This window comes from Oncorhynchus mykiss, chromosome 12 (assembly GCF_057628025.1).
Source record: "Oncorhynchus mykiss isolate SJ-2025 chromosome 12, ASM5762802v1, whole genome shotgun sequence".
In the NCBI taxonomy this organism is placed as follows: domain Eukaryota; kingdom Metazoa; phylum Chordata; class Actinopteri; order Salmoniformes; family Salmonidae; genus Oncorhynchus; species Oncorhynchus mykiss.
Window position 1 is genome coordinate 38,563,990 of NC_143033.1, and position 15,078 is coordinate 38,579,067.

Here is a 15,078-nt window from a genome sequence, read left to right on the forward strand (position 1 = left end):
CCTAGGGGCCTACTGCCAGCCTATCCTACCATGGGGTTGGAGTCGGCGATGAGGTCCCTGAGGGAATCCAGGAAACCCTGGTCCTCCACCATCTGGGCATTGATGTCATGGAGCTTTGCCACACACACCGCTGCCGTCTTCCTCACGTATGGGTCCTCGTCCTTTAGACACTTCCTCAGCGGCTCACACAGGTACTCTGTGATCTTGTCCACGCGGATGCAGCCCATGGTGCGTACGGCCAGGGCCCGGATCAGGGGGTTAGGGTCCTCACAGTCCTGAGGGAGAGAGAGGTGAGATATCTATGGATGGGGAAGTGCAGTATTGCAATGGCTAGGCTGTGTAATATGTTAATAGCCAAAGTGGAAAACCATGTAAATGTGTATTTTTATGTCAAAGAAAAGGCCATGCCTCCCGGCTGGTATGTAGGTAGTGCTGCAGCCTCTGGCACACATGTCTAGTGCCGGCGTAGGTTTGAGTCCAACCTACTGCCCTTTGATATCTCTCTCTCATAAAATACCTTTAAAACATATTTAAAAAAGAAAAGGCCTTGCCTTGACAAAGCTGTTGACAGCCATGATGGCCATGTCAGGCTGGCTCTTAGCATAGTTCATCAGGTACAGGTAGACCAGCTTTTTCAGCTCCAGGTTGTCTGTCTGCATGCAGTTCACCACGTCTGGGAAGAGGGAGCTAAAGGACAGACAATTTTAGGTCATACCTGCGCATGTGCACGGGTTCACTTCACGCTGTTACAATGCGGTAGCAACGGGACCAAAACAGAGGAGAAGTTTAGCTTCGTGCTTCAACGCTTCAATTATTGCAGAAATTGACCCACAATGCTGTTTACGTTGTGCATTAGCCATATCAGGGAGTATACCGTTAATAATAAAGATTATAATACATAACTTGCTAATAATAGACAAGTAGGCATCTCTTTTACATTAAAGTAAACATTATTGCTGAGAAGTGTTGAGAGCAGAAGCTGCATGCAGGTCAAATCAAATCGTATTGGTCACATACAGATGGTTAGCAGATGTTATTGCAAGTGAAGCGAAATGTTTGTGCTTCTAGTTCCAACAGTGCAGCAATATCTAACAAGTAATCTAACAATTCCAAGGTCATTAGATAATGTCAGTGGGATGAATGGTCAACACACAGAAGTGTCACAGGAAGCAATCAGCTGTACTGTACCTGACATCCTTGCCCACAGTCATAGCCGCAATGACCTTCTTCACCGCCTCCTTCCTCTTCTCCTTCTTCTCATTGTTAAGCTCTGCCTTCAGCTCAAATATCTCCCCTGTAACAGGATACAGATGCAGCATTAGCAAGAGTCCAGTGTGACAACAGAATGATGCTCTCATTCAGCGGTTGAACAGTCAGCTCAGTTGTCAGCTTTGGCATGAACAGTTCAGCCTTTAGTGGTAATTTCATGCATCCTGTTTCTGTGAGGAGAGTACGAGCCAATCTATTTCCATTAAGAGTTATGTTGCACTTTCCTAATGGTAGGCATGCACTCATGATCAAGGGGACAATGTGTTATTGAAGAAGACAATACCAATAATCGTTTTAAGACTCACCTTTTTTATTTGTTGTAAAATATTTTGAGTCAGTCATTGTTGGTCTTCAAATCTGTTACAGGGAAACATCCAGCATTAGAGGATAGAAAGGACACATCATTGGCCTATGATACAAAAAAATTATAGCTATATCTTTACTCTTGGCTTCTAAATATGTTTTATATAGTTGAATGCAAGGGAACAAGCAAAGCAGAACTATAACAGCATCCCATGCCACTACGAGACATCAGTTGTACGTCACAACAGCAGCACTTTCACTGGCTAATGTCGGTAGTTAACGTTAGCTAGGCAGTTTACTTCCCTTTATAATAACATTACATATGGAAAACATGTTTGTAAACAGACTAGTTATTATTATATATGTAGTTAGCTAGCTAAAAGCTCACAACAGAGTCAAGTGTTTCCAATTACAGGGCAATTATTGTCTTGGGTGTGACCCCAGGCCCGTGGAGTAGTGGAAAATATCTGTCCTACTAAGCTAGCTAACGTTAGCTGGCTAGGGATGATTGTAAGGCCTCTGTACTTCCAGCAAACTAGCGCTAGCTAGATAACATTAACGTTAAAACCACAACAAATAATCTTTACAAATTGAAAGGTACAAACTTGTTTTGAGAGGTAATTTCAATAAGAAACTGCGTCGCTAGGGTGAGTGAAGCTATTCCAGATCTGGAAAGATGTTTTAGCTCCTTGATTGCCGCAGAGAGATAGCTAACCGTAGAAAGATGGAGCACTCCCGGAAAAACAAAATGAGTGAAGGGTATCGGAGCCAGAAAGGCGTAACACCGGAAAACAGTTCATTTCGACCGGAAATAGGCGGACTATGTTTACAGAGGGACACGGAGTAGTTCACAAAGACGTTTTAATTAAATACTTGGCGATAGCTAGCTATGCCTGTGTAGTTTCGGTGGATAAAGTTGTGTGTCAACTGTAGGGATGACCACGTTGCTGGGGACCGGAACTGTCCAGTGCGAGAGAGGCAGGTTTTTTATTTATTTTTATTTTTTAAAATATGATTTTATTTTATTAACAACAAATCAATACAGAAAGTACATGAGGGAACACAAGTATATATAGATTATATACAATGGACAGTCGAGCTAGGGGGTACAATATCACATTACAATTACACAAAGACCTTAAGGGACATACATACACTTACAATTCTAACAGCTTTTTTGTTAGTAGAGTATTTAACGGTCTTAAAATACAGTTCAATTTCTTTTTGTAGGGTAAGAAAATTAGTTTTTTTGTTTGTAAATTTACATTTGTGTATATGAAATTTGGCCAAAAGAATAATGAAATTAATTACATAAAAATGTTTCAGCTTATTTCTATCGTATGTAAAGAATCCAAGCAGTACATCTCTCCACAATAGTGTAAAATCTTAATAAATGTGTTCAATTATAAATCTACTGAATACCTACATGAATACAATACCAAAAAAAGATGCAACACTGTTTCTGGGTGGTCATTACAAAAGGAGCAATTTGAGTTGATGTTTTCCTTAAACTTCTTCATATAGTGGTTGGCAGGATAATATTTATGAATCATTTTAAAGGAAACTTAATTTTGTTAACAAGTAGTTAACAAGTGTGTGGCAACATCCAAACTTTTTTCCAACAGATATTATCAATAAATCCATTCCAATAAGGCATGACATAAGGTATCTACTGAAACAAGGTTTGTATCGCTCTGTTGTTGAATGGACCAAAAGAGAAACAAATCTTTCCTACTGACGAGTCAACAGGGTCAATTCCTGAATAACAGAGCAACACCTGAGGGAATGGCATCTAAAACAATTGCAAAATCTTTAGGTGTTACAGGGAACTTGTAAAGTGATAAGAATTCCTTATAACTGAGCATTTACCAGTTGGCTCACCAATAGGATATTATTTCTGAACCAATATTCTAAAAACAGACGTATTTTTATACAACACATCCTGATTATTCCATATATAATATCTGTGTGGAGAAAAATTGTGTTTATAAATTAAGGACCATGACAAGAAAACCTGCCGATTAAAAGCAGAAAGTTTCACTGGAACTTTGTCAATATTATAATTGCAAAACAACATGAAGTTAAGGCCACCAAAAGTAGAGAAGACATGAGGAATAAAATTCCAGATAGAAGTGGGTCTTCTTAGGAATTGTTTTATCCAATTGATCTTAAAAGTATTATTTAAAGTAGTAAAGTCCAGAAAAGTGTTCATTGCAACAGTTTTCCTAATGTAATGGGTACGGTTTCTCCAAAGAAAGTTGAAAAGCATCTGGTCTATCTCCTTGCTTATTTTACTGTCAAGATATAAAGATAGAGCGCCATATGTTAGTCTAGAGATACCTTCAGCCTAGGTTATTAGGACTCTACCTTTTAAAGATAAGTCCCTCTGTAGCCATTGATTTAGCCTCTTCTGGGTATTTTTAATAAGAGGGTTGAGATTTATTAAGACTCTAGACTTTTGATCCTTTGTAATGGTTATGCCTAAATATGTAAGTTCTTCTTTTACTGGAATACCATAATATGAAGGTGTCACACAATATTTGACAGCTATGAGTTCACATTTATTAATGTTAAGATATAGACCAGACGCTTTGGAAAAGGATTGTATCACATTGATCAATATGGGAATTTGGTTAGCGTCTTTCAGAAAAAGTGTAGTATCATCAGTCAGCTGGCTTAGAATCATTTCTTTACCAGCTATGGAAATACATTGTACAGGACTATTATTTAAATAATTTGCAAGAAGTTGGGTGATTAACGAGAGAGGCAGGTTGAAGTGGCCAGCGTGGCGCAGGTGTCGTATGCTGAGGCAGTGAAGAAAGTAGAGGAGGATGGGTCAAGGGTGAGGGATCCTGAGAAGATCCCAATGAGCCTTAGACTTGTGCCAGCACAGAGGGATAGGCCACGGGTGATATATTCAGTAAGGTTGGCTTCTTAGCGTCCATAGCAATGGTTAAACTGTACCGCAGAAATGGAACGTAAATCACAGAAAATAAATGTGGTGGCAGCTGCAGAGAAGTATTTGGGTATACGAAATTTGACTTCAGAGGAGTTAAAGGGTGTGTTGTGTGGGGCAGTGTGTTATAACGAGTGTAGAAGGCAGCTGCAGAGAAGTACCTCTGTGTACGAGATTTTACTGCAGAAGAGTTACAATATGTTTTGAGGTTTTTATTTTTTATGAAATAGTGGAATATACAGTGCCTTTGGAAAGTATTCATACCCCTTTACTTTTTCCACATTTTGTTACTTTACAGCCTTATTCTAAAATTGATTAAATTAACATTAATTATCAGCAATCTATACACAATACCCCATAATGGCAAAGCAAAAACAGTTTTTATTTTTGCAAATTTCTATAAAAAAAAAAAAACATAAATACCTTATTTACACAAGTATTGAGACCCTTTGCTATGAGACTCAAAATTGAGCTCAGGTGCATCCTGTTTCCATTGATCATCATTGAGATGTTTCTACAACTTGATTGGAGTCCAACAGTGGTAAATTAAGTTGATTGGACATTTAAAAAGGCACACAGCTGTCTATATAAGGTCCCACAGTCGAGAGTGCATGTCAGAGCATAAACCAATCCATGAGGTCAAAGGAATTGTCCGTTGAACTCCAAGACAGGTATGTGGTCGAGGCACAGATCTGGGGAAGGGTACCAAAACATTTCTGCAGCATTGAAGGTCCACAAGACCACAGTGGCCTCCATCATTCTTAAATGGAAGAAGTTTGGAACCACCAAGATTCTTCCTAGAGCTGGCTGCCCGGCCAAACAGAGAAGTCGGGGGAGAAGGGCCTTGGTCAGGGAGGTGACCAAGAACCCGATGGTCACTCTGATAGAGCTCTCTAGTTCCTCTGTGGAGATGGGAGAATCTTCCAGAAGGACAACCATCTCTGCAGCACTCCACCAATCAGTCCTTTATGGTAGATTGGCAAGACGGAAGCCACTCCTCAGTAAAAGGCACATAACAGCCCGCTTGGAGTTTGCCAAAAGTTACCTAAAGACTCTCAGACAATGAGAAACAAGATTCTCTGGTCTGATGAAACCAAGATTCTGTATGGCCTGAATGCCAAGCGTCACGTCTGGAGGAAATCTGGCACCATCTCTACAGTGAAGCATGGTGGTGGCAGCATCATGCTGTGGGGATGTTTTTCAGCGGCAGGGACTGGGAGACTAGTCAGGATCCAGGCATAGATGAACGGAGCAAAGTACAGAGAGATCCTTGAAAACCTGCTCCAGAACGCTCAGGACCTCAGGCTGGGGCAACGGTTCACCTTTCAGCAGGACAACAACCCTAAGCACACAGCCAATACAGTGTAGGAGTGGCTTCAGAGGAGATGGCTGCAATTTTACGGTCTCCTAACCAATTGTGCTATTTTGTCTGTTTTTTTCGCGTTATATGTAACGTATTTTGTACATAATGTTTCTGCCCCCATCTCTTATGACCGAAAAAAGCTTCTAGATATAAGGACAGTGATTACTCACCCCGTACTGGACAAATACTTTTTCTTTAGCAAGTTGGAAGCAAAGGATTTACTTCAGATCCGGGTGATTCACATGAGAAAGAGACAGAGATATTTGTGACGTAGGTCAGGGTGCCTTGTAAGTATCCGACTGCGAGTGGGTAATATGCCTCTACCATCAGTCATATTAGCCAATTGTACATTGGATAACAAAATTGACAAACTATGATAACGAATATCCTACCAACGGGACATTAAAAACTGTAATATCTTACGTTTCACCGAGTCGTGGCTGAATGACGACATGAATAACATACAGCTGGCAGGGTTTACGCTGCATCAGCGAGATAGAACAGCCGCCTCCAGTAAGGCAAGGGGTGGCAGTCTGTGTATATTTGTAAACAACAGCTGGTGCACAAGATTTTGCTCTCCTGAGTAACTCATGATAAGCTGTAGACCACACTAGTTACCAAGATGTTTTTCATCTACAGTTGAAGTCGGAAGTTTACATACACTTAGGTTGGAGTCATTAAAACTAGTTTTTCAACCATTCCACAAATTTCTTGTTGACAAACTATAGTTTTGGCAAGTCGGTTAGGACATCTACTTTGTGCATGACACAAGTAATTTTTCCAACAATTGTTTACAGACAGATTATTTCACTTATAATTCACTGTATCACAATTCCAGTGGGTCAGAAGTTTACATACACTAAGTTGACTGTGCCTTGGAAAATTCCAGAAAATTATATCATGGCTTTCAAAGCTTCTGATAGGCTAACTGACATCATTTGAGTCAATTGGAGGTGTACCTGTGGATGTATTTCAAGGCCTACCTTCAAACTCAGTGCCACTTTGCTTGACATCATGGGAAATCAAAAGAAATTAGCCAAGACCTCAGAAAAAAAGTGGTTCATCCTTGAGATCAATTTCCAAACGCCTGAAGGTACCACGTTCATCTGTACAAACAATGGTACGCAAGTATAAACACCATGCAGCTGTCATACCGCTCAGGAAGGAGACGCGTTCTGTCTCCTAGAGATGCAAATCAATCCCAGAACAGCAGCAAAGGACCTTGTGAAGACGCTGGAGGAAACGGGTACAAAAGTATCTATATCCACAGTAAAAGGAGTCCTATATCGTCATAACCTGAAAGGCCGCTCAGCAAGGAAGAAGCCACTGCTCCAAAACAGCCATTAAAAAGCCAGACTACGGTTTGCAACTGCACATGGGGACAAAGATCATACTTTTTGGAGAAATGTCCTCTGGTCTGATGAAACAAAAATAGGCCATAATGACCATCGTTATGTTTGGAGGAAAAAGGGGGAGGCTTGCAAGCCGAAGAACACCATCCCAATGGTATGGCAACTGCTCGGTCTCCGACCGCAAGTTACTACAGAGGGTAGTGCGTACGGCCCATTACATCACTGGGGGCAAGCTTCCTGCCATCCAGGACCTCAACAACAGGCGGTGTCAGAGGAAGGCCCAAACAATTGTCAAAGACTCCAGCCACCCTAGTCATAGACTGTTCTCTTTGCTACCGCACATCAAGCGGTACCTGAGCGGCAAGTCTAGGTCCAAAAGTCTTCTTAACGGCCTCTACCCCCAAGCCATAAGGCTCCTGAACAGCTAATCAAAGGGCTACCCAGACTATTTGCATTGTCTCCCCCCCCCCCCTGCTAGTCTCTGTTTATTATCTCTGCATCGTCACTTTAACTCTACCTATATGTACATTTTACCTCAATTACCTTGACCTCCCGGTGCTCCCACACATTGACTCTGTAACAGTACCTTGTTATTTTTTACTTAACACTTATTTTTCTTAAAACGGCATTGTTGTTTAAGGGCTTGTAAGTAAGCATTTCACTGTAAGGTCTACTACACCTGTTGTATTTGGCGCATGGGACAAATACAATTTGATTTGAGTCTCTGAATGTTCTTGAGTGGCCTATTTCGACGGATGAAAATGTGAAAGTCAAGTCATGCAGAGACATCACAGATATAACTTCTTTTTTTTTAATCATTGGAGACATAGCTAGCTTCTTCTTTAGTATCATGACATTCACACATTTTGTTTGTGCATGTCGCTGTGTTCAATCTCGTTACATTTTGTGACACATTTTGTGATATATATACACACACACACACACCATATATATACACATTTCTTCGTACAGTATTCAGACCCCTTGACTTTTCCACATTTTGTTAGGTTACAGGCTTATTCTAAAATGTATTACATTGTTTTTTCCCCTCATCAGTCTACACACAATACCCCATAATGACAAAGCAAAAACAGGTTTAGAAATGTTTGCTAATTGAAAGAATATATAGATAGAAATATCACATTTACATAAACATTCAGACCCTTTACTCAGTACTTTGTTGAAGCGCCTTTGGCAGAAATTACAGCCTGGAGTCTTCTTGGGTATGACGCTACAAGCTTGGCACACCTGTATTTGGGGACTTTCTCCCATTCTTTTCTGTAGATCCTCTCAAGCTCTGTCAGATTGGATGGGGAGCGTTGTTGCACAGCTACTTTCAGGTCTCTCCAGAGATGTTTGATCGGGTTAAAGTCCTGGCTCTGGTCTGAATACTTATTTAAATAAGGTATTTCTGTTTTTTTATTTTTAATACATTTTAAAAAATGTCTAAAAACCTGTTTTCACTTTTTTCATTATGGGGTATTGTGTGTAGATTGAGTCAAAATATGTATTTAATATATTTTAGAATAAGACTGTAATGTAACAACATTTGAAAAAAGTGGTCTGAATACTTTCCGAATGCACTGTATAAATATATATACAGTACCAGTCAAAAATTTGGACACCTACTCATTCAAGGGTTTTTCTTTATTTTTTACTATTTTTGACTGATGGAGTGCTGCATCAGATGACCTGGCCTCCACAATCACCCGACCTCAACCCAATTGAGATGGTTTGGGATGAGTTGGAACGCAGAGTGAAGGAAAAGTTCTCAGCATATGTGGGAACTCCTTCAAGGCTATTGCCAAAGCATTCCAAGTGAAGCTGGTTGAGATAATGGCAAGAGTGTGCAAAGTTGTCATCAAGGCAAAGGGTGGCTACTTTGAAGAATCTCATATAAAATATATTTGTATTTGTTTAACACTTTTTTGGTTACTCTATGATTCCATATGTGTTATTTCATATTTTTGATGTCTTCACTATTATTCTACAATGTAGAAAAGTTGTGTCCAAACTTTTGACTGGTACTGTATGTGGTATGTGTTTATTTATGTTGTGTTGTACAGGGCGCTTTTAAAATAAGGGTACAGAATAAAAAATATTCCAAAACATGCATCTGGTGTGCAATAAGGCACTGAAGTGAAACTGCAAAAAATTGTCAAAGAAATTAACTTTAGGTCCTGAATACAAAATGTTATGTTTGGGGAAAATCCAACCCAACATATCACTCTTCATATTTTCAAGCATAGTGGTGGCTGCATCATGTTAAGGGTATGCTTGTCATTCACAAGGACTAGGGATTTTTTATTGACATTTTTTTACCCCTTCTTCTCCCCAATTTTGTGATATCCAATTGGTAGTTACAGTCTTGTCCCATAGCTGCAACTCCCGTATGGACTCGGGAGAGGCAAAGGTAGAGAGCCATGCGTCCTCCGAAACACGACCCTGCCAGGCCGCACTGCTTCTTGACACACTGCTCTCTTAACCTGGAAGCCAGCTGCACCAATTTCACAGAGGAAACACCGTCCAGCTGGCGACCATGTCAGCGTGCATGTGCCTGGCACACCACATGGTGTCGCTAGAGCGCAATGGGACAAGGACATCCCGGCAGGCCAAACCCTCCCCTAACTCGGACGACGCTGGGCCAATTGTGCGCCGCCTCATGGGTATCCCAGTCATGGCCGGCTGCAACCCTCATTGGTCTCCCGGTGTCTTAGACCACTGAGCCACTCAGGAGGCCCAGGACTAGGGAGTTTTTTAGGATAAAAATAAACAAAATAGAGCTAAGGACAGGCAAAATCCTAGAGGAAAACCTGGATCAGTCTACTTTCCAACAGTCACTAAGAGACAAATTCACCATTCAGCAGGGCAATAACCTAAAACACAAGGCCAAATATACACTGGAGTTGCTTACCAAGATGACATGTAGTGGCCTAGTTACAGTTTTGACTTAAATCGTCTTGAAAATCTATGGCAAGACTTGACAGAGCTTCAAGGAAAAAAACAATTGTAATGTGCAAATATTGTACAATCCAGGTGTGCAAAGAAAGCTCTTTTTATTTTACCTTTATTTAACTAGGCAAGTCAGTTTAGAACACATTCTAATTTTCAATGACGGCCTAGTCATTGGGTTAACTGCCTGTTCAGGGGCAGAACGACAGATTTGTACCTTGTCAGCTCGGGGATTTGAACTTGCAACCTTCCCGTTACTAGTCCAACACTCTAACCACTAGGCTACCCTGCCGCCCCTGTGTCTTAGACTTACCCAGAAAATTAAACAACACAATGTAACTCCAAGTCAATCACACTTCTGTGAAATCAAACTGTCCACTTAGGAAGCAACACTGATTAACAATAAATTGCACATGCTGTTGTGCAAATGGAGGAAAGGTAGCAGAAAGCAGACTGAACCAAGTTTTCCTCTAGGATTTTGCCTGTGTTTAGCTCCATGCCGTAATTTTTAAAATCCGGAATAACTCCCCTGTCCTTAACGATTACAAGCATACCCAAAACATGATGCAGCCACCACTAAGCTTGAACATATGGAGAGTGGTTCTCCATAATGTGTTGTGTTGGATTTACCCCAAACATAACACTTTGTATTCAGTACAAAAAGATAATTGGTTTACCACATTTTTTGGAGTATTACTTAAGTGCCTTGTTGCAAACAGGATGCATGTTTTGGAATATTTGTATTTTTTACAAGCTTCCTTCTTTTCACTCTGTCAATTAGGTTAGTATTGTGGATTAACTACAATGCTCAGTTCTCTCCTATTACAGCCAATAAACTCTGTAACTGTTTTAAGGTCACCATTGGCCTCAGTGAAATCCTTGGGCGGTTTTATTCTTCTCCGGCAACTGAGTTATGAAGGAGGCCTGTATCTTTGTAGTGACTGGGTGTATTGATACACCATCCAAAGTGTAATTAATAATTTCACCATGCTTAAAGGGATATTCAATGTCTGCTTTTATATTTTTTATTACTCATCTACCAATAGGGTCCCTTCTTTGTGAGTCATTGGAAAACCTCCCTAGTCTTTGTGGTTGAATGTGGGTTTGAAATGCACTGCTCGACTGAGGGACTTTACAGATAATTGTATGTGTGGGGTACAGAGATGAGGTCGTCATTAAAAAAATCATGTTAAACACTTATTGAACACAACGTTCATGCAACTTTTGATGTGACTTGTTAAGCACTTTCTTACTCCTGAACATAATTCCACTTCGACATTATGGGGAAGGCCAGTGACAAAAAATCTGAATGGAATCCATTTTAAATTCAGGCTATAAAACAACAAAATGTGGAAAAAGACAAGGGGTGAATACTTTCTGAAGGTACGGTAGGCCTATGTGTATGCATAAGCTCTAATATGTGTAAGGGTGATTTGAATTAATCATCACCTAACACACAATTTTGTTGTGTTAGGCTTTGAAACAACACCCACAACGACCATGTTTTACACTGTTTCAACCTGTTATTGAACTTCTTTCTTCAAATTGATCAATCACAGTGAGGTGTTTTAAAAATCACTATACAGTTTTGAAGTGTCTGATGTGATTTTCAATTGCATTTGAAGAGTGGTTAGAGGAGAAATAGAGCCCTGAGTACCAGGCCATTAGCGACCTGATGATCGTTAGTGAGTTGCGTACTACCAATGCGTGTTCAGATTGCATAAAAGGAGATTACCGTGACTCGATGGTCACATGAAATTTTACTGCGGTAATGACTGCCAGTGTGGCGGTAATATCGTCACGCAACAGCCCTAGGGACATCCGGTCTCAAGGGACTCTTGAGTTCAAGGAGCTTAATCACTTTTTAAATCATTTAAGCCCATAAGTATACTTCCCTCAAATGAGTCCTTCTTTCTTCCCAGTGTTGGTGCGAGGCTGCGTAGGCTGACAGTGGTGGAGGTGTGGCTCTGTCCATTTCCACTAGTCTCTCCTGGGCGTGTTCTTCCTGCAGTTCCTCTTGTAATGGTACTCCTCAGAGAACTAACATATCCCTCGCACTTATGATACCTTAACACGGGTGGTTAATTCATTAGTAATTAACACTACATTTAATTACACAAGGTCAGAAGTAGTTCCGTCTCATGTTTGGTTTTGAACATTCATTGACCTTTCTCAAAACCATACCTTAGTAATTGATCTCATTTCGACCAATAGTAAATGTAAAATTAGGGCCTATCCTTGCAGTACATGGAGGAACAATGAAGCCATGTTCACACTGCAGGCCTTAATGATTAAATCAGTTTTGTTTTTCAAATCTGTTCTGGAAAACTGACTGACTGTCCAAACAGCAAGTTACATGTGTCCAAATCAGATTTGTGCATGTTCAGACAGCAGTCATTTACTGACATGACTATGTTAGTTGTCATACACTGCTCAAAAAAATAAAGGGAACACTTAAACAACACAATGTAACTCCAAGTCAATCACACTCCTGTGAAATCAAACTGTCCACTTAGGTAGCAACACTGATTGACAATCAATTTCACATGCTGTTGTACAAATGGAATAAACAGGTGGAAATTATAGGCAATTAGCAAGACACCCCCAATAAAGGAGTGGTTCTGCAGGTAGTGACCAAAGACCACTTCTCAGTTCCTATGCTTCCTGGCTGATGTTTTGGTCACTTTTGAATGCTGGCGGTGCTTTCACTCTAGTGGTAGCATGAGACGGAGTCTACAACCCACACAAGTGGCTCAGGTAGTGCAGCTCATCCAGGATGGCACATCAATGCGAGCTGTGGCAAGAAGGTTTGCTGTGTCTGTCAGCGTAGTGTCCAGAGCATGGAGGCGCTACCAGGAGACAGGCCAGTACATCAGGAGACGTGGAGGAGGCCGTAGGAGGGCAACAACCCAGCAGCAGGACCGCTACCTCCGCCTTTGTGCAAGGAGGAGCAGGAGGATCACTGCCAGAGCCCTGCAAAATGACCTCCAGCAGGCCACAAATGTGCATGTGTCTGCTCAAACGGTCAGAAACAGACTCCATGAGGGTGGTATGAGGGCCCGACGTCCACAGGTGGGGGTTGTGCTTACAGCCCAACACCGTGCAAGACGTTTTTCATTTGCCAGAGAACACCAAGATTGGCAAATTCGCCACTGGCGCCCTGTGCTCTTCACAGATGAAAGCAGGTTCACACTGAGCACATGTGACAGACGTGACAGTCTGGAGATGCCATGGAGAACATTCTGCAGCCTGCAACATCCTCCAGCATGAACGGTTTGGCGGTGGGTCAGTCATGGTGTGGTGTGGCATTTCTTTGGGGGGCCGCACAGCCCTCCATGTGCTCGCCAGAGGTAGCCTGACTGCCATTAGGTACCGAGATGAGATCCTTAGACCCCTTGTGAGACCATATGCTGGTGCGGTTGGCCCTGGGTTCCTCCTAAGGCAAGACAATGCTAGACCTCATGTGGCTGGAGTGTGTCAGCAGTCCCCTCAAGAGGAAGGCATTGATGCTATGGACTGGCCCGCCCGTTCCCCAGACCTGAATCCAATTGAGCACATTTGGGACATCATGTCTCGCTCCATCCACCAACGCCACGTTGCACCACAGACTGTCCAGGAGTTGGCGGATGCTTTAGTCCAGGTCTGGGAGGAGATCCCTCAGGAGACCATCCGCCACCTCATCAGGAGCATGCCCAGGCGTTGTAGGGAGGTCATACAGGCACGTGGAGGCCACACACACTACGGAGCCTCATTTTGACTTGTTTTAAGGACATTACATCAAAGTTGGATCAGCCTGTAGTGTGGTTTTCCACTTTAATTTTGAGTGTGACTCCAAATCCAGACCTCCATGGGTTGATAAATTTGATTTCCATTGATAATTTGTGTGATTTTGTTGTCAGCACATTCAACTAAGAAAAAAGTATTTAATACGAATATTTCATTCATTCAGATCTAGGATGGTGTTATTTTAGTGTTCCCTTTATTTTTTTGAGCAGTGTAGTAACGACGATTGGTGTTGATGCTTCCTATCACTCAGAAGTTATGTAGCAAGCTAAGGTGACAATTCCTGCCATGGATGTTTCCCAGTTGCTTCAAATCTTCAAAATCATAGAGTAAGAATGATTTAAGCCACAGCAGTCAACTAGCTAGCCGTTTAGCTTTCTAGAACATTCACTAATTTGTTTGTAAACAATTAACAAGCAGGTAGCCTAGTGGTTAGAGCGTTGGGCCATTAACCGAAAGTTGCTAGATGGAATCCCTGCGCTGACATGGTCAAAATCTGTTGTTCTGCCCCTGAACAAGGCAGGTAACCCACTGTTCCTAGGCTGTCATTGTAAATAACAATTTCTTCTTAACTGACTTGCCTAATTAAATAAGTTTAAAAAATATATATTTTATTACCACATGTTTTTGCCAAAACTGTCAAGAGCAAGCATCAAGAAATGCCAAATAAGTCTAAAAACCATGAGGGCAATAAATCAGAGTTGACCGTTCAGACAAGTTGAATGGCCAGGGATCAGATTTGTATCCGATTTCAACCACCTACGAAGGTTTTGACCCCCCTTTGTTCAGGGACACATTATTCCATTTCTCTTAGTCACATGTCTGTGGAACTTGTTCAGTTTGTCTCAGTTGTTGAATCTTATGTTCATACATGTTAAGTTTTCTGAAAAGAAATACAGTTGACAGTGAGAGGACGTTTGGCAGCGATTACGGCTGAGAGTCTTTAAGAGCTTTCCACACCTGGATTGTGCAACATTTGCCCATTTATTATTTTCTATATTCAAGCTCAATCAAATTGGTTGTTGATCATTGCTAGACAACCATTAAGGTTTTGCCATAGATTTTCAAGTAGATTTTAGTCAAAACTAACTCGACCACAA

At 41.3% G+C, this 15,078-nt stretch overlaps 1 protein-coding gene across 2 annotated transcripts in view; it reads right to left on the reverse strand.

Annotated features, from left to right (window-relative positions):
- The window catches only part of LOC110537549 (AP-2 complex subunit beta), a 67,430-nt gene extending 64,887 nt beyond the window's left edge, over positions 1 to 2,543 (reverse strand). Inside the window, exons 1-5 of one of the 2 annotated variants that reach the window (XM_021623672.3) lie at positions 2,178 to 2,543; positions 1,575 to 1,626; positions 1,189 to 1,294; positions 552 to 687; positions 30 to 275 (exon numbers count right to left, since the gene is read on the reverse strand). In XM_021623672.3, the coding sequence (XP_021479347.1) occupies positions 30 to 275; positions 552 to 687; positions 1,189 to 1,294; positions 1,575 to 1,611 (525 nt within the window). In that variant the 5' untranslated portion in view covers positions 1,612 to 1,626; positions 2,178 to 2,543. The remainder of the gene's footprint in view (positions 1 to 29; positions 276 to 551; positions 688 to 1,188; positions 1,295 to 1,574; positions 1,627 to 2,177) is intronic. The other variant, XM_021623673.3, reaches the window with a different exon arrangement.
- Positions 2,544 to 15,078: the final 12,535 nt, after the last annotated feature.